General features: G+C 44.8%; 1 protein-coding gene and 1 long non-coding RNA gene across 2 annotated transcripts in view; one reads left to right on the top strand and one right to left on the bottom strand.

Annotated features, from left to right (window-relative positions):
* The window catches only part of LOC119863998, a 73,160-nt gene that overhangs the window by 37,898 nt on the left and 10,725 nt on the right, over positions 1 to 24,537 (bottom strand). The window contains exon 2 of the long non-coding RNA XR_005372785.1: positions 14,623 to 14,780. This is a non-coding gene — a long non-coding RNA (uncharacterized LOC119863998). The remainder of the gene's footprint in view (positions 1 to 14,622; positions 14,781 to 24,537) is intronic.
* TCHH (trichohyalin) lies at positions 16,193 to 24,130 on the top strand. Its single transcript, XM_038562283.1, has 3 exons — positions 16,193 to 16,233; positions 17,321 to 17,489; positions 18,462 to 24,130. The coding sequence occupies exons 2-3, from the start codon at positions 17,352 to 17,354 to the stop codon at positions 23,991 to 23,993; spliced, it is 5,670 nt and encodes a 1,889-aa protein (XP_038418211.1). The 5' UTR covers positions 16,193 to 16,233; positions 17,321 to 17,351; the 3' UTR covers positions 23,994 to 24,130.

Here is a 24,537-nt window from a genome sequence, read left to right as displayed (position 1 = left end):
ATGTATATCTTACTTATAATCTCACACACAAATTTTACATGAACCCTTCAAAGTAGTTGTAGCTATGAGTACCTTACAGATAAAGAAACTGGTGAGGTTTTTAATTTTAAAAATATTTTATTTATTTATTTGACAGAGAGAGAGCTTGAGCACAAGTGGGGGCGGGGGGGGGGTACCGGTAGAGGAGGAGGGAGAAGCAGGCTCCTGCTGATCAGGAAGCCCGACACAGGGCTCAATCCCACTACCCCAAGATCATGATCTGAGCTGAAGGTGGACATTTAACCAACTGAGCCGCCCAGGAGCCCCAAAACTAGTGAGCTTTAATGATTTCTCCCAAAAGGTCAGCTAATTAACTTGTAGCAGAGCAAGGATTTGAACCCAGATCTTCAGAGTCCAAGTCCAGAACTCTTAGCATTGTCCCAGAGCTGGGCCATCTCTGATGAATCACTAAATGTATAAGGGACTACTTAAAGAGAAGTCTTTAGAATCTGGCAAAATTAATCAGATCTTTGGAGGAGGAGCTTTGAACCAAGTCTTATACATGGAATGGAAGTGGACTGGCATCCTGGCAAAAGGCAGGAATCTGGGTATCTGGAGTGGTTTGAGCAGAGATACAGAGGAGCATCTCCCAAGTTAATGCAAGAAATAACTAACAGATTGGGCACTTGTGGGAAAGGGTCATTTTAGGAAGTGACTGAAGACTCTGTGAAAGAGGATGTTCACTCCTTCTTCCAGACCCCTCACACACTTAGCACCCAAGACCCCTTCTCTCCTTCTCAGGAAACTTAGGCTCCTTCAGAAACTGGTCCTCCCTTTCTGTTTCCTCCCACTCCTCTTTCTGTTGTTTCTGTATGCTAAGTGCTTCTCTACTTTGGCTGCCACTTCAACATCTAGCAAGTCCTTAAAAAGGGGGGTGGGGAGGAGGCACCTGTATGCCATTCTCAGAATTTCTGATGTTACTGTGATGAGACTCAAGCTATCTGGATTGTCAAAGTCCCTCCACCCTGCCATGGTTCTAATAATGTGCAGCCCAGGTGAGCACCACTGTACTACACACACAAACACACACACACACACACACAGAGCCCACTCAATCTCATCTCTTCTTGAGGCTACACCATATCATTCCCACTGATGGTTTCGAAATCCCTGTCTCCAGCCCAGACTTCACTTCTGGCTCCCAAACCTATGTGTCCTATTGCTTCATGTGCCTCCTTATCTGGTATCTCAAACTCAATATGGCCAAAATGGATCTCTTCCTGTCATTTCCCTCTCCCTGCTATCTATCTATCCAGGGACTCCCAACAAATCCAGATCTCCTCCCGATTCCTTCCTCTTTCTTGTCTTTTGTAACCAATATTTTAGCAGGTTTTATGTGTTTCTGCTTCTTAAAAACTGATTCAAATGATTTTCTCCAGCCCAGCTGTAAATACCTTGATTTAAGCCTTTATTTCTCAACTATTTCACTAATGGATACCTAAATAACTTTGCTCTCTCCTATCCAGCATTCCCTCAACCCATTCTCAGTGTTTCTGTCATAGTAACCTCTCCAAAATGCAAATCTGAGTATGTCAAGTCCTCTCCTGTCTTAAAATCCTATAATGGCTCTTCATAGTCTATAGGATAAGGTCTACATTCCTTACTTCTGCCCACAAAATCCTTCATTATCTTCCCTGCTTAGCTTTCCCACCTTCACCTCTTATCCCTGCCTCTATCCCACACCCTACCCTGTGGGGCTTGTTCCACAGGATTTGGTACAAGCTTGCACCTTCGCTAAGCTAGCCTCCTCAAGCCCACTGTCTAAGTGATGTGCCCCTTCAGTATGCTCCCATGACACCCTCTACCATAGCTTTTATTATCCTGGATTAAAATAATGGCTTGACTGCATGACTCCCTGACCACACTGTAATCTCCACAAGGGCTGGGACCAGGTATTATTCCTCTCTGTATCCTTGGTTCTTCACACATCACAAGTGTTTAATTAAGGTTTGTTGAATAAATGAATGAATGAATGATGGATGGGGAAGGCCAGCTGGCAAAGAGAGTTGAACAACTGACTTTTAATTGTATATTTAGCAATATATAGCCACTGTAAGATTCTTAATCAGAAAATTAGCATAATAAAAATAGTACTTGAGGAAAAATATTTTGATAATAGATTATATGGTACAGACTGGACACCAGATAGTGGGATGTTGGGCAAATCACTAAGCTCTATGAGCCTCAACTTCTTAACCTAAAAAACTGGAGTATTATTACCTGTGGTACCTGTTTCATATGGCTGTTGCAAGAATAAAATAAAATAAAATTTGTAATAACTTTCTGAAGCCATAGATCACTATACAAATGTAAAAAATTAAGACCATGTGAATTAAAAAAGTGTAGACAACAAAGGATTTTTAGTAAAATCAAAAGCAGCAGAGCAAGGGACAAAAACAATGGGCTGAATGGGACAACATCAAACTAAAAAGCTTCTACACAGTGCAGGAAAAAAATCAACAAAATGCAAAGGCTATCTACTAGATAAGAGAAGATATTTGCCAATCATACATCCAATAAGGGGTTAATATCCAAAATACATAAAGAACAACATACAACTCAATAACATATAAAATCTGATTTAAAAATGGACAAAGTAGTTGACTTTTTTTCAGAAAAGATATACGCATGGCCAACAAGCAAACGAAAAGATGCTCAACACCACTCACGATCAGGAAAATGCAAATCAAAGCCACAATGAGATATCACCTTACACCTGTTGGAATGGCTAGTAGCAAAAACACAAGAAACAAGTGTCGATAAGGAGGTAAAGAAAAGGGAACCCTCATGAATTGTTGGTGAGAATATAAATAGGTACAGCCATTGGAAAATAGTACAGAGCTTCCTCAAAAAATTAAAAATAGAGTTACCATATGATCCAGCAATCCCACTCCTGGGTATCTAGCCAAAGAAAACAAAAACATTAATTTGAAAAGATATGGGGATCCCTGGGTGGCGCAGTGGTTTGGCGCCTGCCTTTGGCCCAGGGCCTGATCCTGGAGACCCGGGATCGAATCCCATGTCGGGCTCCCGGTGCATGGAGCCTGCTTCTCCCTCTGCCTATGTCTCTGCCTCTGCGTGTGTGTGTGTGTGTGTGTGTGTGTGTGTGTGACTATCATAAATAAATAAATAAAAATTAAAATAATAATAATAATTTGAAAAGATATCTGCACCCCTATATTACAATATAATATACAGCATTACTGCATTAGCCAAGACATGGAAACAGCCTAGTATTCATCAATGAATGAATAGATAAAGATGATATGGTATATATGGTATATGTGCATATGTGTAGATATATGTAAATATATGTTCACTTTATATGTTTTATATTATTTTATATACATAATATATAGATTTTATATATATATTCTGTTTTATATAACAGAATACTACTCAGTCATAAAAAAGAATGAGATCTTGCCATTTGAGACAACATGGATGGACCTACAGGATATTACACTAAGTGAAATAAGTCAGACAGAGAAAGACAAATACTTCATGATTTCACTTCTATGTAGAAACTAAAAGACAAAACAGAACAAAACACGGCCTCATAGATACAGGAAACAAATTGATGGTTGTCAAGTGGCAGAGGATCAGGGGGTACAGAATGGGTAAAGGGAATCAAGAAGTACAAACTTCCAGGGATGCCTGAGTGGCTCAGAGGTTGAGCATCTGCCTTCAGCTCAGGGTGTGATCCTGGAGTTCCGGGATCGAGTTCCATATCAGGCTCCCTGCATGGAGCCTGCTTCTCTCTCTGCCTATGTCTCCAACTCTCTCTGTGCCTCTCAAGAATGAATAAATAAAATCTTAAAAAAAAGAATTACAAACTTCTAGTTATAAAATAAGTCATGGGGATGTAATGTACAGCACAGGGAATATCATTAATAATGTTCTATTAACTCTGTAAGGTGACAGATGGTAACTACACTTACTGTGGTGATCATTTTACAGTGTATACAAATGTCAAATCACTATGTTGTACACCTGAAACTAATATAATATTGTATGTCATTTACACCTCAATTAAAATCTTGAAAAATAATGTGGGCTGAATGTCATGTGACCTTGGGCAGGTCACTTGGCCTCTCTGTGCCTCATTTTCCTCATCTGCCAAATATGAATACATACTCATAGACTTATTATTTTATTTTTGTATCTAATATAGAGCATGACAAATGGAAGGCATTCAATAAATTATAGTTTCCCTTCCCTTCTGAGCAACCACTCTGCACTTATCGATGACAGATATGATCCCAAGCTTCTGATACAGAGCCCAGAGCCCAGAGAAAAGGAGGGTAGGTAGAGAGCTGCACTTACTGAGACTTAAGTAGAACAAGAGATGGGAAATTCTTTGCAACCAAGTGAGCATCACAAAGAGATAATGGGCTAAATAATGCCTTAGATAAATGAATTACATCAAATATAAATGATGAATGGGAGGAGGCAACAAAATGCCTCTGGAACCGGGTTTCTGAGCAAGCAAGCTCATAGAAGAGAGTGGGCTGGACAGCGTGGGGACTGAGAGTGAGGTCAGGGGAGAAGAATCTCTCCCTCGTGTTCTCCTTCACCCTTGTGTTCATGAGTCACCCTGTGGCCCCAGGCAAGTCCATCACATCTCTGTCTCCATGTCATCCTCAGGAAATTGGGCATCATAATGACATGCACATAGCAGAACACTAAAATGGTTCAGGCTCCTGAGAGCCAAAAGCTTCTGAGACGCCAGATCCTGATGACCAGAGATAACCTAAAACACCAGATGTCCTGGGCACATGGTAAGAAAAGGCCAATGGCAGAACAAATATCCGACAAACATGTCTCACTTTCAGCAAGTGGGTTTTTTGGCAATTTTCAAAAAGAGACTTTGCCAGAATCCTGACATATAATAGGAAAAAGATTTAGTGCAGAAATACAAGATAATGAGACCCCACAATTACAGACGATTATTATAAACTGTTAGATAAAGGGCAGAGATAAAGGACAGAGAGGCAGATAGATAAAGAACAGAGAAGCAAATCTCCCAAGTCACTGTGCTTTCAAGGAAGGTAATGTTTCGGGCAACACTTAGTGAAAGCAAGAGTCTATAAAGGCCCATAAGCAACTCTATGTGCAGGCATCTCTTCTTGACCTCATTTCTCCCTCTTGGGATCTGATTTCCAAGGATCTATTCCCAGGATTCTGCATATAGATGTCAAGGGAAGAAAAAAAAAAACATAGAGATACTTAAAATTCTCTTCTTGCTTTTTTTTCTCTAGGCTCAAAGCTTATATGATCTCATTTCTTCTAGCATCCCTACCCCCAAGAGGGGGAGGAAGCAGAAGTCATTATCTTAATTTTATACATAGACACCCAGGACCTGGTGAGTTTAAGTGACTCACCTGAGGTCATAGAGAATACCAATGTCTAAGCTGGACCTACAGCAGGAACCCTGGCCCCCACCCTGACAGCTCCCACATTACCTTATGGCCGGACAGAAGCTATTTAAAAATTAACTATTCCTTAAAAAGACACATTCTTACCCCCTGACACTACTATGTACCAAAAATATCTAAATGCACAGTTCTGGAGGAAATTTGGTGGGGATAACACAAGGCCATTCCCATTGTGTTGAAATTACTGGCACAAATGATTTCAAAATGTTGCTCATCATATAGTACAACCTGCATGATCTGCACTCCAAAAACCTGTATAATAAATTATGTCTAGACACGTACCCCATAATCAATACTTATTTATTACATTATAGTTGGCATAGTGAGCAAGGGCAAAAATGAAAAGTTCAATTCAGGAGATGTGTGGTTCATCTCCTGGCTTGGGTACAAGTTCATGCCTAGAAGGTACATACAGGAAGGATCACAGGTCTAGAAGGTTTGTGGAGTAAGCATTCACCTATGCTTCCCAAAGAATTATGGGAGCATTTCTTCCCCTCCCATAACTCCTAGAGCACAATAAAGTCCCATAAGGAGCCACAGAAAGAAGGAAGGGGACTGTATACCACCTGAGAGGTAGATGACATCTGAGCTCACATCTGAGCAGGGTGTGCTTGAGAATATCAGCTTGAATCTCCTCAGGGGTATTGCATGGAATGTCATTGTCAGGAGACAGAGCAAAGGGAAAAATAGAGTTGGTGGTCTTTGAGTTTCAGATATGATTTCTGCTAGAGTCTTCCTTTGGAAACTCACAACACACAAGGCTTTGAGAAGTCCTACCATACAAAAATAATAAATAATGTGTTTCAATTTGCTTAACTTGGAGTTCCCAATTAGTATTAATGTTAGAGCCTGAAGTACCTGGTTCCCTAGGAAGATTCCACGAAACCAATGTTTTAACTAGAGACCCTATATGGAGAATGTTATCTCCAAACAAAAGAGAGCTACCTTGTGATTCTCATGTGCCCAGTAATTTGCACAACCATAACCACCCACAACATGGGCCCCTCTGTAAATGTCTGGAACTTGAAATCACTTATTGAAGATCAAACCTTTCTTTTAGATTGTAAAGGAAAAGTTAGCACATAAAAAAGTGAGAACCGCAAAGTGGAATAAGAATGACAGCTCTTCTACTTTTGATTCATCAACTCTGGACACCAAAACCAAAATTCATACTGGAAGACAAATTTCAAACAATGCATCCTACTACCTTCCAGACCCCCCAAAGTATTATTTCATTAGCTCTAAATTTCCCTGATTCCCACATCAACAAATTGGCCCAAAGAAGCAGACCACATCTGGCCAAGCCAGCAAGTCGGAACACCAGCTCAGCCGCCAGGTGACCTCTGGCAAAAACCTTAACCTCATCATGGCCCTATCTATTTCCACATCAGGAAAGCAGAGGCGGCAGCCCTTCCGTCAGGCTAGGCTGGATGGGGAACAACTAATAAAAAGAAGGTCATAAAACACTTGGCCACTTGGCAATACATTCAGAGTCCTGTAAAATCTTAATGATTATAATCAAGCTATGGCTAGAAGTCTGCAAGGTGCGCACATGACATTCAGCAGTCACTGTGCTGGTATCTGATAACAGGACACTCTCAGGCTCAGTGCATCAGCTGCACAGACTGATCTAGGCCACCTCTGGTGTCCTCACACAAAGTTGTCAGGAGGAAAATAGCACAGAAGTCAAGCTGTCTTAGTCTAATCACCACCATGTCTCATGGGAAACAAGATCCTCACAACCTCCCCACAAAAACCGCGACTTTGCGTACTCGTGGCTGAGGGTACAGCCTTCGGGAAACTGACATCTGCTGCAGAGGGCTGCCCTATAGCATGTGTTTGTTCTAACCACACGGTGGAGGGGCGGGGGCAGGGGGCAAGAGCATTAGCTGACCATGATGGGGAGTGGTAAAGGGAAGATCTTTTATCTTGATATCTTACTTTCTGTATCAAAGTATTGTCACCTCCACATAGGCAGCAAAGAATTAAAGGAGTACTGAAGATGGTATAGAGCATGGGTTTTAGAGTCAGATAGATCTGTATTCAAATTCCAGCTTCGCCACTTGACAGCTCTTCGGCCCTAGAGAAGTCACTTCACATCTCAAACCCTCAGTCTCCCCACCTACAAAATGAGAATAAGCATGCTCACCACACAAGACTAGTTAAGAATGAGAGACTACAGCTGTTATCTTGTCTGGCTCACAGTGATGTTGATGGTGGCAGTAGTGACAGTCACAGAAATACAAAATAACTTCTTCTCCACCATGCCACATAGACCAAACTCCACCAAACTGGAGGTGTAGAACAGAGGCATCTCTCATCCATATTTTCATTCTCAGTACCTGGGCCAGTGCTCAGTAAATTTAGTTATACTTAACTGATTATATGATGCTGAGTACAGAAGATCAAGCTGAAGTACAGCAGATGCTTGGATTAGAAAGATGAATCCTCCTCCATGAACCATTGTCTAAATATGGGCAAAGCCAGTCCACTTAAGCCTTGCCTAGGCTGGGGCTCCAGGCAATTTTCCTCACTGCTGCAATTTCTGCTTAGTCAAGTTCTCATCTGAATAATAATAGCAGAGGAAGCTCAGACTGGCTCAGGTGATACTCTTGGAACTGCTTTTAAATTACAGATATGAAATTAGTCCCTTGGTGAACATCATTTCTTTCTCTCAACCTTTGTTTCAACTCTCCAAAAGAAACCACTGACTAAGCCAGTGTAGAAAGAACTAGGATATTAGTTTTATTGTCACTACTCTTGCCCTCCCATCTTATTTCCTTGTGTCCTGGACAATCCAGCCACCCATTTTACACTTCCAGCAAAACTTAAAAAATAAAATTATGCACTCCCTCCTATCTCATGGTTCATCCCAACTTCTCTCATGTGCTCTTCTTCCTCCTAATTTCCTAAAGTACTAAAAAGTGACTTCTAAATAGAGAGGGAAACAAACCATAAGAGACTCTTAACTCTAGCAGACAAACTGAGAGCTGCTAAAGGGGAAGTTGGTGGGGAAGGGGGTACCTAGGTGATGGGCGTTAAGAAGGGCACGTGACATGATGAGCACTGGGTGTTATATGCAACTGATGAATCACTGAATTCTACCTCTGAAACTAATACACTATATGTTAATTAAATTGAATTTAAATAAAAAATAATTTTTAAAGTGACTTTTTCTGAACTCTTACAGGGCTACTTTCTGATCATAGCACTTACATATGGTCTTGTATATGACACATAAATGCAGATCATTCACTCTTTCAATCAACAAATATTTCCTGAGTGCCTGCTCTATAACAGGTATTAGGAATATAGCAGCAAACAAAACAGATATGGAACCTCTATGATACTGTATTCAATTCCTTCCACAACGAATGGATGGATGGATGAAACCAACATTTCTTCTGTAAGTATAAAAGATGAGAGAACCAGTTAGACACAGCCCTTGATCAAAGAGAGATAAACTCTCCAATATAGTCTGACTGGTCAGCTTTTTTTCTCAAAATAGACTTTGCCAATTCCTACTCTGCAGCTTTCCACACACTGCCTAGAATGCCTCCTCATTCCACTTGGCCTACCTGAAATCCACTTATCTTTTTTTTTTTAGATGCATTTTGTTTATTTTGGAGACAGCAGAGGGAAGGGCAAAGAGAGAGTCCCAAGCAGACTTCACACAGAGTGCAGAGCCGGACAAGGGGCACCATCCCACCCCCCTGAGATCATGACCTGAGCCGAAACCAAGAGTCAGCTGCTTAACCAACTGAGCCACCCAGGTGCCCCTGAAATCCACTCATCTTATTCAGAACAAGCACCATCTCCTCCCAGAAGCCCTCCCAAACTATTTTAGCCAGCAGGAGTGCCTTCCTTCTCTAACCCATAGAGCATGTGTGGATTGTAAGAAGACTTCACAGGCATATCATAGTCTCTGAATGCCCAGGATGATGTCTTCTTTTCATCTAGCACAGTGTCTTCCCTTTAATAAGTTTTTACCGAAAGTTTTTCATCAGCTGGGAACAAGGTGCTATGGACATACATGGGGAAGGTAAGGTTATACAAGCACTCTTTTAGAGCTTGCATTCAGAGACTTTCAAAGAGTTTTGCACCATGAAAAGTATGACAAAAGAACCCTCAAATTTGCCTTAGAAATATATTGGCACTGAAAGGAGGAATTACATTAATGTCAGAAAAACTGACTCTTTAGCCCAATTATTCCCCATTTGCAACACCTACAGAGGATATGGTTCACTTCAATTAATTTGTGCTGCTGAAAGCACTTTTTCTTGTAATTTGGGAAATGCTTTCAAACGATGCAGTTATAGATGAGCCATTAATGATGCGCTCTCTGACCAGAGCTGAGAGCAGGCCAACTGAGAGCCCAGAGCCAGGTGGGGTTGGTTAGACACCCAGAGAAGTAGCATCCACAGCACTCTTCATCTGCAGATAAGGAATGCCTCAAAGAAAACCATCTGAAAACTTCCAATTACACATCTGACAGAACAGCTCAAAGGCTAAAATGAAATGAAATGCTTAGTGTGCAACCACTTTCATGAGTTTTAAAGTTCAAATATTTGAAAGGCTATTTCATTGCATTGCACGTAAAAAAAATAAATAAATAATCACCAAGTATCTTGCCAGATGCAATACCAACTGAGTACATGATATGCATTCTTGTCTCCTAAAAGTGTCAACTCCAGAAACTCTCCTGTTTCTGCTCTTTTACATCTTAGAATAAAATGTTCAATTCCCCTATCTCATATTCTGCTAGCTGCCTTCTCCTTGTTTCATCTCTTTACTCTTGGAATTAAACTTTTGTTTTTGGGATTTAATGTACTTAATTCTTTTTTAAGATTTTAATTATTCGTGAGAGACACAGAGAGAGAGAGGCAGAGACATAGGCAGAAGGAGAAGCAGTCTCCCTGCAGGGAGCCCTATGCGGGACTCGATCCCAGGACCCTAGGATCATGACCTGAACCAAAGGCAGATGCTCAACCATTGAGCCAGCTAGGTTCCTTTAATGTATTTAAGTTTTGAATAGATAACACATTCACATGGTTTAAATACGAAAAAGTCTAAGAAAGTAGACAGTAAAAAAGATACTTCCTCATCTATCTCCCACAGGTAATTGCTCTCACTAGTTTTTTTGTGTGTTCTTAGAAAAACCTTTTTTGAGTATACAAGCAAATACTAATACATAGACTTATTTATTTATTTATTTATTTATTTATTTATTTATTTATTTATTTTGGAATTAACATGTCCCATTCCAAATCATCACGGGATGGGTGGAGCACCTGGTGGTTAGAGTTGCAGTGTCTGGCACTATGCTTGGTACAGAACAAGGACTTAATGCTTGTGGGCCAAAGGGACAAGAACCATGACCAGTCCCCTCCAAGTTCCTTCAACCCACTCCTATTTCCCTACTTGAGTTTTGAGTGGTTTTGAGGATGAGGTGGATAAATGGAAATGATTTTCAAAAGAAGAGAAGAGAAATGAGCAAAGGAAGGCAATTGAAAGGATGCTGGAATGGGGGCAGAGGCTAACCAGGGAAGCAATGTGCCCCTCTGCAGGGGAAGCATCAGAATGAAAACCAAAAAATTCTGATTACTGGCCTCCTCCTTGTTCCACTTCCATCCTTACTTCAAGGATGAGGTGGGATTCAGGGTACCAACACACCTAAGAGAAGAGCTCAGTACTTATCTCATGACACAAGTGACTATTGAATGTCTGGGCCTGGAGAAAACATTCTAAGGCAGACTGGAGCATGCCTGCCTCTGCTGACAGTTCTTTTGCACCTTTGGGAGGCTGCGACTTTTACTCCCAAAGCTTCTACTAAGTGTAAAGCCTCAGTTCTCAGTCTCCTCTATGTTACACCTTACCGTGAAAAGCAAAACTTCTCTCTTAAAAAAAAATTTTTTTTTCAGTTCATTAGGTACAAATCCTCTTATCTCACCCCAAAGAATGTCTTGTTACTGTACTAGAGCAGATCTAAGTCCAAAAGACAATGTCACACACCACCTTGACCCCTAAGAAGCTATGGCCTTTCTTTCATCTGGTGGCTGTGAGTCTCTCTATAAGTCTCTCTCATAAAGTCTCCACTGCCCAACCAAAGATACCTGATTCCTTTATTCAGAGTATTCATCAAATTATGAAAATTAAATTCATTTTTCCTATTCAATGTATCGTTTGATAAATCCCAACACTGTGAAATTGAGGAGCTACAGATTAAGATATATAGTTACAGGACAGGGAAAACAAGTCACTTGAAATCTATGACCACTTTAATGACAAAGAAAGCCAGGAGTCCTTGACTACTCTAGTTGAGAGCAGGAGTGAGCAGAAGGTAGAAGTGCCCTCCCTGGGCACCCATGCTCAGTCACCCTGCATGGCATGATGTAAGATGAAAGCATCTGCTGACTCTAAGAGGTATAATTACCACCAGGGTGGGGGTATAATTAAAGTAAGAATAATTTACCTTAAAGAAGATAAAAATTAAGAATTATTAATGATCATAATAATTAGCCTTCTTATATCTAAGAATCACAAATGCTTTACAAGCTGTAATTATCACAGCTGTCCTCTGAGGAAGGGATTCATATCTTACATCTCCTCACTTAACAGAGGGGTGAAGTGATGGGCATGTGGGAAGGCAGAAAGGAGTGGAGTGGTAATGCCTCTTCCATCACCTGTCCCATACATGGTGAAACTAGAAAGGCCCTAAAAGAGCTGACTCCTATTATGGTGTGTGCCTTCATCCCCAAACCCATAGAAATCCATCCCAAATCAAGCAATCCATCTCATTCTGACCTGCTAGCCATTTAAACTGCTTCAATGCAATAAAATTATACCAACAAGGATTTTACAAAACACCTAGTCAAGGTAAAAGATACAGTATTGCCTTCAAGGAATTTAAATCCTAACTGAGAAGACAAAACAAGGCTCCATTAAATTAGAGGGAAAAAATGTGGAAAATACACATTAACTAGTGCTAGATTGTATGATGCTGACAATGCTTGCTATGTAAAATTATTTTAATTGCAAGATCACTATATGTAAAGGTCAAGAAAGAGATGGAACTTGTACAGGGCCTCAAAGAAAATACCATAGGTCTTAGACTGGCAGAGATGGGGTCCCACTGAGTGAATCAGTGAATAAGAAGAAACAATAGGAAAACTTGAAAGGTTTAACACATAATCTTAAGAAAAAAGTCTTCATTGGAGAGATGTTTAGAGAGCTTACCAAACAATCTTATTTTTTTAAAGCCATCTCAAATCACCCTACTTGGGGACATCTGAGTGGCTCAGTCAGTTAGTTAAGTGACAGACTCTTGGTTTTGGCTCAGGTCACAATCTCATGGGTCATGAGATGGAGCCCCATGTGGGGCTCTGCACTCAGCAGGGAGTCTGCTTAAGGATTCTCTCCCTCTATCCCTCCCCCCACAGGCACCCTCTCTCGATCTCGCTCGCTCGCTCTCTCTCTAAAATAAATACATGAATCTTTTAAAAAGTAAAAAATAAATCAACAAATAAAATCACCCTCCTTAGACATTTTCTCAGAGTTCCTTATTGTGGCTCATATTGTGTTCTGGAGAAGCCCATTAGGCTGACAGTGACACTAGTACCTTCTATGCTTTATCTAAATTTCCACTTTGGTGGTTTTCCAGTAAAACCAGGACAGGTGGTTTGGTTGCCTGGTCCTAGTAGAATGCCACAGAATGTCAAATCTATTATTGACTTTTTCTGGGTTCTGACAACAGAAAATGGGACAAACACCCTTGGGATAAAGACAAGGAAAATCTAATATTTCCTTAGTTCTGTTAATACAGCAGAGCTCCACCCTGAGAGATTTCAGCATGGACAAGGCTTCATGATTGACATCATATTAAAGCATCTGAGTGATATGAATCTTATTTTCTCTTTTCAATTCCTCTCTAATGAAGAGCCCAAGTCTCAAAGCCAAGTAACAGTACAGTACTGTAACTGTGCTCTAAATCCAACAGCATTAACTTTTAATAAAGAAGGGCATTCTTGCAGAATGGAGCAGGGGCATTTGGGTTCTTCCTGGGCCAGTCAGTATAGTTACTATTATCTGACCTCTCAGTGCCTCCTTGTACAGTCTTATAAAAGAAAGATAATGAGATTTCCTGTCTATAAAAAGAATGAGGATCCTCAGATTATTCTTTTTTGATTAACCATGATGAGTAAACACTGCTACCTTTCCCAGTTGTTCTTTTAAAAAAATAGATTGAAGCAATTTTTTAGGACTTGATAATTTTCTACATTCTTTGGCATTTACCAACCTTTTAAGGAAGTAGAAAACAAAAATTATTTCCCTGTTCAAACATTATGTCAGAAGCTTCTTTTAAAATAGGATTTTAAAATAATGATATTGTATTAAACAAAAGAACATTATATAGTAATGAGGGCCACTTCATTAGAATAATATCAAATCTGATTTTAGAATTTAGCATTTGAATCCACTTATATTTTTTCTGATGATGTACAAAGAACATTAAGAAAGATAGACTAATTCTCCTAGGTTTTTCAAGTTTTTAAACATTTTGCCTTATGTTGTGTTGACTTTAAACAAAAGTGGGTAAAAATCCATCATTGGATTAAAGATCAAGCTTCAATCAGAATGGGGGAGGAGTTTTCTGTTACTATGAAAGCAATTTCAGCCATTTTTTTCAAGACTCTTCATAGGCACTTTTTTGGGAAGTTTGCCTTTATATTATTTTGCTTGCTCAACCATGATTTTAGAATGATTAATATTTTCCCTTTTTTCTCAGCTTGATTACTGTCTAGTCTCCTTTTGAGTGTATTGACTACAGGAAGATAATGCAATCAGACAAATACATCCCACCACCTGGGCTGAGGTTCCCAACAGATCACACACTGGTAGATAACAACAGAATCAGACATAAAACAGGGTTTGTCCAGGGAATTCCTTGAAGGACACCCATAAAAAAGGCTATCCCTCTGTGACAAAAAGAGGTTCTGAGATTATCCATGGCTACATTGTACACAATGTTCGTGATGGTTCTTTCTTAGAATCCAAATATTAAGAGAACTATATAAACCCCTAAGTAGAAAGGAAAAAAGAAAAATGTTCACTCTTCACCAAGAAGCTACTATATGAAGTTTACTACCTGATCCCAAGAAATGGTGACATTTCCAGGAAAATTCCTAGATCATAGGATTCAGTGCTGAAGTCCTTAAGGATGCAGAAATGAGCCAGGCTTACAATTGTCTTCTGGTGACTTACCACTTCCACTTTCCTCTTCACCCAATTCTGGGATAGCAGTAACTGAGGGGAGAAATAGAAGTCAACTCTATTTCCATTTGGACCAATCTGCACATAATGTACTAGCCACCAAGATTAAAGTTATAAATCTTCACATTCTACTAAAGGGCACTACAGAGTCTCCTCAAAATTCAGAAAACCAATAGTTGGTTGTATTGGACAAAGGAGAAGATGGAAATGCTGAAAGCCATTGAATCATTTAATAGTCTCCATAAACCTATTGTGAACCAAAGTTTCGTATAGTCTAAAATGTAAGGGTGGAAGTCACTACCACCAGGGATAAAATCCAGTTCCTTACAATAAAACAATGCTGAGAATTGCAAATGATCACCAGAGTTGAGAAAGCCCTGACAGATATAATGGGCTAGAATGACCGATTATCTTAATGTGCTTCCAGGAGAAGCAGAGTCAAGTGTTTAGGTGTCATAATCATTAGCAACTTAGGCTGAGTAGGATGATTATATCTACAATAATGCATTACACCAGCTCTTTTTCTCTAGGGGCATCGATATGTTAATGAGAAAAGAAATGAGCAAACTTCATTTAGATGTAAGAATGAAATTTTATAGATTTCATGTTCTCTTATGAACAATTAATGAAAATATATTTTTCAGATGCCAAAATTGCTTACCAAGGAGGCAATTCCCAATCTGTAGGAAAATCATCATAAGACCCACAAATACAAATGCAAACTTCTTCCCACTTGCATTTTATTTTTTTAAGATTTTATTTATGTATTCATGAGAGACAGAGAGAGAGAGAGAGAGAGAGAGAGAGAGAGGCAGAGACACAGGCAGAAGGAGAAGCGGACTCCATGCAGGGAGCCTGACGGGGACTCAATCCCTGGACTCCAGGATGACTCCCTGGGCTAAAGGCAGGGGCTAAACTGCTGAGCCACCCAGGGATCCCCCCCACTTGCATTTTAGAGAAAAAAACTGAAACCAATTCCTTACACCCTCTCATCCTAGAATTGCTATATTAATTGGTTCTCATCAGTTATGCTAAAGTTCCTGTTTAACTCCACTCTAGAATTTATATTTTTTATATAGTAAATGGCTTAGATTTTACTACTTTTTATGAAGTCATAATTAAGATTCTGAACATTAATTTCTTTGATCGTTTAATTTTAGCACTTTAAGAAAATGACAGATTCCGTCAAATATTCTATCCATTCATGTCAGGTGGAACGAGTACCTTAACTGTCAGAAAGCAAGGTCTGTGAACCTCGTGCCAAATAGCTACGTGAGCAAATAGTGAGATAAACAAGTCCTTCATGGAGACAGAGGTGGAGCTGGGCTTGGTTAGGAATGAATCAGGCCATCCCACAGAGTGGGTGTCTCCTTCCCAAGTTGCTCTTCAAGGCACAATTAAATCCCCTATAAAAGGCCCAGGTCCCAGTTGCCCAGTACACTTGCCAGCAGTGTCAGCGAGGGCTCAGCTTCCTTTGGTGAAGTGGGTAAGTCCCAGTCAATGGGATCATCTTCTTCTGCATGATTCATTTTCCAGCTGTAGTAGATGTTGGGTGGGGATGAGGAGGGTCTATGTGCCAGAAAGGATCAGCATCTTACAGTGATGTCATACTCCAACTAACTCCATGCCATCTTATAGCTGAAACCATCACTTGAATGAAAACATGGCTCTTCTCCCAAGGCTCTGAGCTCTATAAATTTGTTTGCACATCAGGGGTTGGAGGATGGTCATGTGTGACTCTAAGGGGGTTCATCTTCCTAAAAACTGTCATCTCGAAAAGTCACCAATCCTCAGTACTCTTTTTATATTGGTTCTACTCTCTATGGGCCATCTTCATGTATTTATGACATCTGAGGTATTGGAGTTGAGAAGTAACTAAAGAAGCCAGCCAATAACTGAATATTTGCAACATATCTGAGTTGATGCAGATAACATGTATTCTATCTTCCCCATTGTTATATCTGAGCATTATAATGCCATCTTTGACTAGGAAGAAGTGGTGTTTAATCTTAGAACTGGTGACTTATGAATTATCCATGTAGATCCTGTATGTTCTATAATGTTGGAAAATAATCCATATTCCCTGTTAATTTTTCTGAGTACCACCAAATGTTTTGCTGCCACAATTAGATCTACATGGCTTCTATTCACTTTTAAATATTTTCAAATCTTCCTTTACCTTTTGGCTTTCACTTATTCTCTTTATTCAACTTTAGAGGAAGATACTTATGAGTAGCAACATATCAAATTTAAATTTCTGTTCTTCACTATCTGATCTGAAATATTCTAGGGAGTAGGAAAAGAGAGAAGGAAATGATATGGATAATCCAGATTGAGTGGACAATCAAAAGCTGACTACAGGATAGTCTGAAAGTAATTTCCTGGCTTAAAATTTCTTAGAATCTGTCTTCCCCATTCTAAGTATTCAAAGATTGAAAAAAAAAAAACTTTGAAAGCCAAGGTTAAAAATAACTACTGTTGTAAATTTGGGGCTCTGACTAAAATAGTGTGGATGAAGCCTCTCCAAGATCAGAAACAGAGTTTTGATTCTGGATCCTTTCTTATTCTCCTAGATTTACTTGAACGTGAAGGAAAGAAAAAAAAATGTCTCCACTTCTGAGAAGCATCTTCAATATCACTGAAATGTTTAATCAATATGCCTCACATGATTGTGATGGGGCAGCACTAAGCAAGAAAGACCTGAAGAACCTCCTTGAAAGGGAATTTGGAGATGTCCTTCGGGTAAGAAATAAGAAAAGAAAATCTATTGATTTAGGGTTTAAAACGTCTTCTCAGTAGGGGTCATAGCAAAGAATAATGACCTTTTATCTATTTTATACCATCACAGCCCCACACTGCATTCCCTATTCATTTTTCTTTTTTTAAGATTTTATTTATTTATTTGAAGAGAGAGACCTCACACATGCTCAAGTGAAGACAGGGAGAGGGGAAAGCAGACTTATGCTGAGTATGGAGCCCATTGTGGGCTCAATCCCACAACCCTGAGATCATGACCTGAGTGGAGGCCTAGAGTCTGGTCTGGCACTTAACCCACTGAGACACTTAGGCACTCCACCCTTATTCATTCCTGAGTTTAAAGGTACTTAACTGGCATTGTAGTCTGAATACTAAGGAAGTAGCTAGCAACTATTTCATGTACTTGATGGTAACATCATTGTGAATGAACTGTTCATGCGAAGTTATCACCAAAGATGTCAGATCGAACTAAACTTGGAAGGAACTTAAATTTACTTCCAAATTTTAACAATTAAAATCAGCCTGATCTCTAGTAAAATGATGTTAACATGTTAACAAAACATAAGTGTTTTGTTCTGTCTTCAAACATGGGATAAAAATCAAGCAGGGGTACCGGCTATTTCAGACAGAACTAGCTGCTGTTAAACTTCACAAATTTTCGTTGTATTTCTCTCTTGAAGGTTAGTTCATTCTTATTCACCCAGCTTAAGAGAACATGGATTCTTTTGATCAGCATTAAATTACGAGTTACAAAAATTTTCAACAAATGTATGCTTTAAAATGAAGTGTTCACATTTTACATGGGGACCAGACTTGATACACACTGGATGTTTTCCTAATTGCTCTTAATGTCTTTTGAGTGTCAGCATATCACAAAATATTCATTGTGTCTATGACTGAAAGTTTACTACTTGTAAATAGTGCACTGTAAAATTTTTGTCTTCATTTTTTTCATAGAGACCACATGACCCTGAGACAGTAGATCTGATCCTGGAACTTCTGGATCGCGACTGTAACGGGCTGGTTGACTTCAACGAATTCCTCCTGTTCGTTTTCAAGGTGGCTCAAGCTTGTTATTACGCCCTCAGCCAGGCTGCCGGGCTAGATGAGAAGGGGGCCAACTGTGAGGGAAAGGATAACCCATTACAAGATCCCAGGCAAAAAGAAGACCAAAGGAGATTTGAGCCCCAGGACACACAATTTGAAGAACGCAGGCAGAAGAGACAGGAACTGGAGAGGGAGCTCGCAGAGGAGGAGCAGCAGCGACTGCAGAGGCGAGAACAGGAAAGGCGCCTGGAAGAGGAAGAGCATCTGCAGAGGCGCAAGGGTCGAGAGCCAGAGACACTTCCTGATCAAGAGCAAAGGCGAGAGAGGCAGGCGCAGCGGGAGCTGCAAGAGGAAGAGCATCTGCAAAGGCGGGAGCGCCAAGAGCAAGGCGAGCGGGCACTCGAGGAGGAAGGCGAGCAACTGCAACGGCAAAGGCGCCAGGAAAGGCACCTGGAGCAGGAGCTGCGGCGCGAGCAGGAGAGACGTGTGCAAGAACAAGAGCAGGAGCTGAGACGCGAGGAGCAGGAGCTCAGGCGTGAGCAGGAGCTAAGGCGCGAGCAAGAACTGAGACGCAAGGAGCCGCGCCTGGAGCAGGAGCTGAGGCGCGAGCAGGAGGAAAGACGCGAGCAAGAACTAAGGCGCGAGCAGGAGCTGAGACGCAAGGAGCCGCGCCTGGAGCAGGAGCTGAGGCGCGAGGAGCAGGAGCTCAGGCGTGAGCAAGAACTGAGGCGCAAAGAGCAGCGCTTGGAGCAGGAGCTGAGGCGCGAGCAAGAACTAAGGCGCGAGCAGGAGCAGACACGTGAGCAGCTGAGACGCAAGGAGCCGCGCCTGGAGCAGGAGCTGAGGCGCCGGCAGGAGGAAAGACGCGAGCAAGAACTAAGGCGCGAGCAGGAGCCGCGGCGCGACGAGCCGCAGCAGAGACGGGAGCAGCTGAGACGCAAGGAGCAGCGCCTGGAGCAGGAGCTGGGGCGCGAACAAGAATTAAGACACGAGCAGGAGCTGAGACGCGAGGAGCAGGAGCTCAGGCGTGAGCAGGAGCTAAGGCGCGAGCAAGAACTGAGGCGCAATGAGCAGCGCTTGGAGCAGGAGCTGAGGCGCGAGCAGGAGGAAAGACGCGAGCAAGAACTAAGGCGCGAGCAGGAGCTGAGACGCGAGGAGCCGCGCCTGGAGCAGGAGCTGGGGCGCGAACAAGAATTAAGACACGAGCAGGAGCTGAGACGCGAGGAGCAGGAGCTCGGGCGTGAGCAGGAGCTAAGGCGCGAGCAAGAACTGAGGCGCAATGAGCAGCGCTTGGAGCAGGAGCTGAGGCGCGAGCAGGAGCTGAGACGCAAGGAGCCGCGCCTGGAGCAGGAGCTGAGGGGCGAGCAGGGAAGACGTGAGCAGCTCAGACGCGAGGAGCAGCGCCTGGAGCAGGAGCTGAGGCGCGAGCAGGAGGAAAGACGCGAGCAAGAACTAAGGCGCGAGCAGGAGCTGAGGCGCGAGGAGCCGCGCCTGGAGCAGGAGCTGAGGCGCGAGCAGGAGCTGAGACGCAAGGAGCCGCGCCTGGAGCAGGAGCTGAGGCGCGAGCAGGAAAGACGCGAGCAGCTCAGACGCGAGGAGCAGCGCCTGGAGCAGGAGCTGAGGCGCGAGCAGGAGGAAAGACGCGAGCAGCTCAGACGCGAGGAGCAGCGCCTGGAGCAGCAGCAGAGGCGCGAGCAGCAGCTGGCAGAGGAGGTGGAGCAGGAAGAGGCACGTGAGCGGGGCAAGTGCCGCACCCCAAGGTGGCAGTGGCAGCTGGAAAGTGAAGCGGAAGCTCGTCAGAGCAAAGTTTACTCCAGGCCCCGCAGGCAGAAAGAAGAGAAGAGGCAGCGCCAGGAGCTCGAGCAGCAGCTGCGGGCGCAGGAGGAGGACGCCCAGGGGCAGCGCGGGGCCCGGCCCCTCGGAGAGGAGCGCGAACGCGGGCTGCAACGGGAGGAGCAGGTGCGCCGGCTGGAGGCGGAGGAAGAGCAGCGCCGCGACTCTAAATGGCAGTGGCAGGCGGAGGAAGAGAGCGAGAGGCGCCGCCAGAGGCTGTCGGCCAGGCCCGCTTTGCAGGAGCAGCGGGAGAGGCAGCTAAGAGCGGAGGAGCCACAGGAGCGGGAACTGTTCCGTGAGGAGGAGCAGCAGCGCCGACGACTCGAGAGGGGGCAGGAGCAGCAGGTCCGTGAGGAGGAGAAGCAGCTCCGGTTGGAGAACTTCCAGGAGGATCAAGGGAGGAAGCTACGCCAGGAGGAGCAGCGCCGAGACCAAAAATGGAGGTGGCAACCCGATGAGGAAAGCCAAAGGCACCGCCACATAGTGTACGCCAAGCCAGCTGAACGGGAGCAGCTGAGGGAGGAAGAGCAGGTGCAGAGGGAGGAACGCGAGAAAAGGAGGCGCCAGGAGGAACCGCTCCTGCAGGAAAGGGAAGAGCAGCTGCGCCGCCAGGAGCGCGACAGGAAGTTCCGTGAGGAGGAACAGCTCCTGCAGGAAAGGGAAGAGCAGCTGCGCAGGAGGGAACGTGAGCAGCAGCTGCGCCAGGAGCGCGACAGGAAGTTCCGTGAGGAGGAGCAGCTCCTGCAGGAAAGGGAAGAGCAGCTGCGCCGCCAGGCGCGCGACAGGAAGTTCCGTGAGGAGGAACAGCTCCTGCAGGAAAGGGAAGAGCAGCTGCGCAGGAGGGAACGTGAGCAGCAGCTGCGCCAGGAGCGCGACAGGAAGTTCCGTGAGGAGGAACAGCTCCTGCAGGAAAGGGAAGAGCAGCTGCGCCAGGAGCGCGACAGGAAGTTCCGTGAGGAGGAACAGCTCCTGCAGGAAAGGGAAGAGCAGCTGCGCCGCCAAGAGCGTGACAGGAAGTTCCGCGAGGAGGAACAGCTCCTGCAGGAAAGGGAAGAGCAGCTGCGCAGGAGGGAACGTGAGCAGCAGCTGCGCCAGGAGCGTGACAGGAAGTTCCGCGAGGAGGAACCGCTCCTGCAGGAAAGAGAAGAGCAGCTACGCAGGAGGGAACGTGAGCAGCAGCTGTGCCAGGAGCGTGACAGGAAGTTCCGTGAGGAGGAACAGCTCCTGCAGGAAAGGGAAGAGCAGCTGCGCCGCCAGGAGCGCGACAGGAAGTTCCGTGAGGAGGAACAGCTCCTGCAGGAAAGAGAAGAGCAGCTGTGCCGCCAAGAGCGTGACAGGAAGTTCCGCGAGGAGGAACAGCTCCTGCAGGAAAGGGAAGAGCAGCTGCGCCGCCAGGAGCGCGACAGGAAGTTCCGTGAGGAGGAACAGCTCCTGCAGGAAAGGGAAGAGCAGCTGCGCAGGAGGGAACGTGAGCAGCAGCTGCGCCAGGAGCGCGACAGGAAGTTCCGTGAGGAGGAGCAGCTCCTGCAGGAAAGGGAAGAGCAGCTGCGCCGCCAGGCGCGCGACAGGAAGTTCCGTGAGGAGGAACAGCTCCTGCAGGAAAGGGAAGAGCAGCTGCGCAGGAGGGAACGTGAGCAGCAGCTGCGCCAGGAGCGCGACAGGAAGTTCCGTGAGGAGGAACAGCTCCTGCAGGAAAGGGAAGAGCAGCTGCGCCAGGAGCGCGACAGGAAGTTCCGTGAGGAGGAACAGCTCCTGCAGGAAAGGGAAGAGCAGCTGCGCCGCCAAGAGCGTGACAGGAAGTTCCGCGAGGAGGAACAGCTCCTGCAGGAAAGGGAAGAGCAGCTGCGCAGGAGGGAACGTGAGCAGCAGCTGCGCCAGGAGCGCGACAGGAAGTTCCGTGAGGAGGAACAGCTCCTGCAGGAAAGGGAAGAGCAGCTGCGCCAGGAGCGCGACAGGAAGTTCCGTGAGGAGGAACAGCTCCTGCAGGAAAGGGAAGAGCAGCTGCGCCGCCAAGAGCGTGACAGGAAGTTCCGCGAGGAGGAACAGCTCCTGCAGGAAAGGGAAGAGCAGCTGCGCAGGAGGGAACGTGAGCAGCAGCTGCGCCAGGAGCGCGACAGGAAGTTCCGTGAGGAGGAGCAGCTCCTGCAGGAAAGGGAAGAGCAGCTGCGCCGCCAAGAGCATGACAGGAAGTTCCGCGAGGAGGAACAGCTCCTGCAGGAAAGGGAAGAGCAGCTGCGCCGCCAAGAGCATGACAGGAAGTTCCGTGAGGAGGAACAGCTCCTGCAGGAAAGGGAAGAGCAGCTGCGCCGCCAGGAGCGTGACAGGAAGTTCCGCGAGGAGGAACAGCTCCTGCAGGAAAGGGAAGAGCAGCTACGCAGGAGGGAACGTGAGCAGCAGCTGTGCCAGGAGCGTGACAGGAAGTTCCGTGAGGAGGAACCGCTCCTGCAGGAAAGAGAAGAGCAGCTGCGCCGCCAGGAGCGCGACAGGAAGTTCCGTGAGGAGGAACAGCTCCTGCAGGAAAGGGAAGAGCAGCTGCGCCGCCAGGAGCGCGACAGGAAGTTCCGTGAGGAGGAACAGCTCCTGCAGGAAAGGGAAGAGCAGCTGCGCAGGAGGGAACGTGAGCAGCAGCTGCGCCAGGAGCGTGACAGGAAGTTCCGTGAGGAGGAACCGCTCCTGCAGGAAAGAGAAGAGCAGCTGCGCCGCCAGGAGCGCGACAGGAAGTTCCGTGAGGAGGAACAGCTCCTGCAGGAAAGGGAAGAGCAGCTGCGCCGCCAGGAGCGTGACAGGAAGTTCCGTGAGGAGGAACAGCTCCTGCAGGAAAGGGAAGAGCAGCTGCGCAGGAGGGAACGTGAGCAGCAGCTGCGCCAGGAGCGTGACAGGAAGTTCCGTGAGGAGGAACCGCTCCTGCAGGAAAGAGAAGAGCAGCTGCGCCGCCAGGAGCGCGACAGGAAGTTCCGCGAGGAGGAACAGCTCCTGCAGGAAAGGGAAGAGCAGCTGCGCCGCCAGGAGCGCGACAGGAAGTTCCGCGAGGAGGAACGGCTCCTGCAGGAAAGGGAAGAGCAGCTGCGCAGGAGGGAACGTGAGCAGCAGCTGCGCCAGGAGCGTGACAGGAAGTTCCGTGAGGAGGAACAGCTCCTGCAGGAAAGGGAAGAGCAGCTGCGCAGGAGGGAACGTGAGCAGCAGCTGCGCCAGGAGCGTGACAGGAAGTTCCGCGAGGAGGAACAGCTCCTGCAGGAAAGGGAAGAGCAGCTGCGCAGGAGGGAACGTGAGCAGCAGCTGCGCCAGGAGCGTGACAGGAAGTTCCGCGAGGAGGAACAGCTCCTGCAGGAAAGGGAAGAGCAGCTGCGCAGGAGGGAACGTGAGCAGCAGCTGCGCCAGGAGCGTGACAGGAAGTTCCGTGAGGAGGAACAGCTCCTGCAGGAAAGGGAAGAGCAGCTGCGCCGCCAGCAGAGAGAGGATCAGAGGCGCCGTAGCCAAGTCTGGGAAGAAGGAGACAAAGGCCGAAGGCAGGCTCTGGAGCCCGGCAAGCGTCCGTTTGCTAGTGTCCCGGTGCGCTCCAGCCCTCTCTATGAGTACATCCAAGAGCAGAGATCTCAGTACCGCCCTTAAGAGATGTTACCAATATCCCGACACCTGCCAAAGCTTCCAGCAAAAGATAATGAGGAAACACTGGATACCAAATAACTCAAGATGTTTCTGGTTGTGGGAGAACTCTCTGATGTTTCAAAATCTTTTTTTTCCAAAACTTTAAACTATAGTCATTTCATATACCTTGTACCTTGCCTTTATTCTTTCTCAAGTAATTCTTTACTGCAGGGTGTCTTTACTCTTTGGTGCAGATGTGGTGTGCATTGTTTAAAAATATAAATCATTTAATTTGTTTAAGGAGTTTTGTTTGGGGAACGTTAATTTATTGCTTTCAAGAGTAACAAGAATATGATTTAGGATTCAAAAGATTTGGGTCTTTCTTTAATAGTCCATCTTTTGGGAGAGTTTAGATATTTTTAATGTTCCATTTGGCATTTCCCGCAGATAATTAACATTAACTACATTAATATTTATCTCCAAATAGGCTCGCTTTTGTGGTATAATTAGCACAGATTCTGCAAGGGGACCGAATCTTTATAATCCTTGAGTAGCACAGGGGGAGTGA

Source organism: Canis lupus, chromosome 17, assembly GCF_011100685.1.
Source record: "Canis lupus familiaris isolate Mischka breed German Shepherd chromosome 17, alternate assembly UU_Cfam_GSD_1.0, whole genome shotgun sequence".
Lineage (NCBI taxonomy): Eukaryota > Metazoa > Chordata > Mammalia > Carnivora > Canidae > Canis > Canis lupus.
Note: the sequence above shows the minus strand (reverse complement) of the source record. Positions and strands in the feature narration are given on the sequence as shown.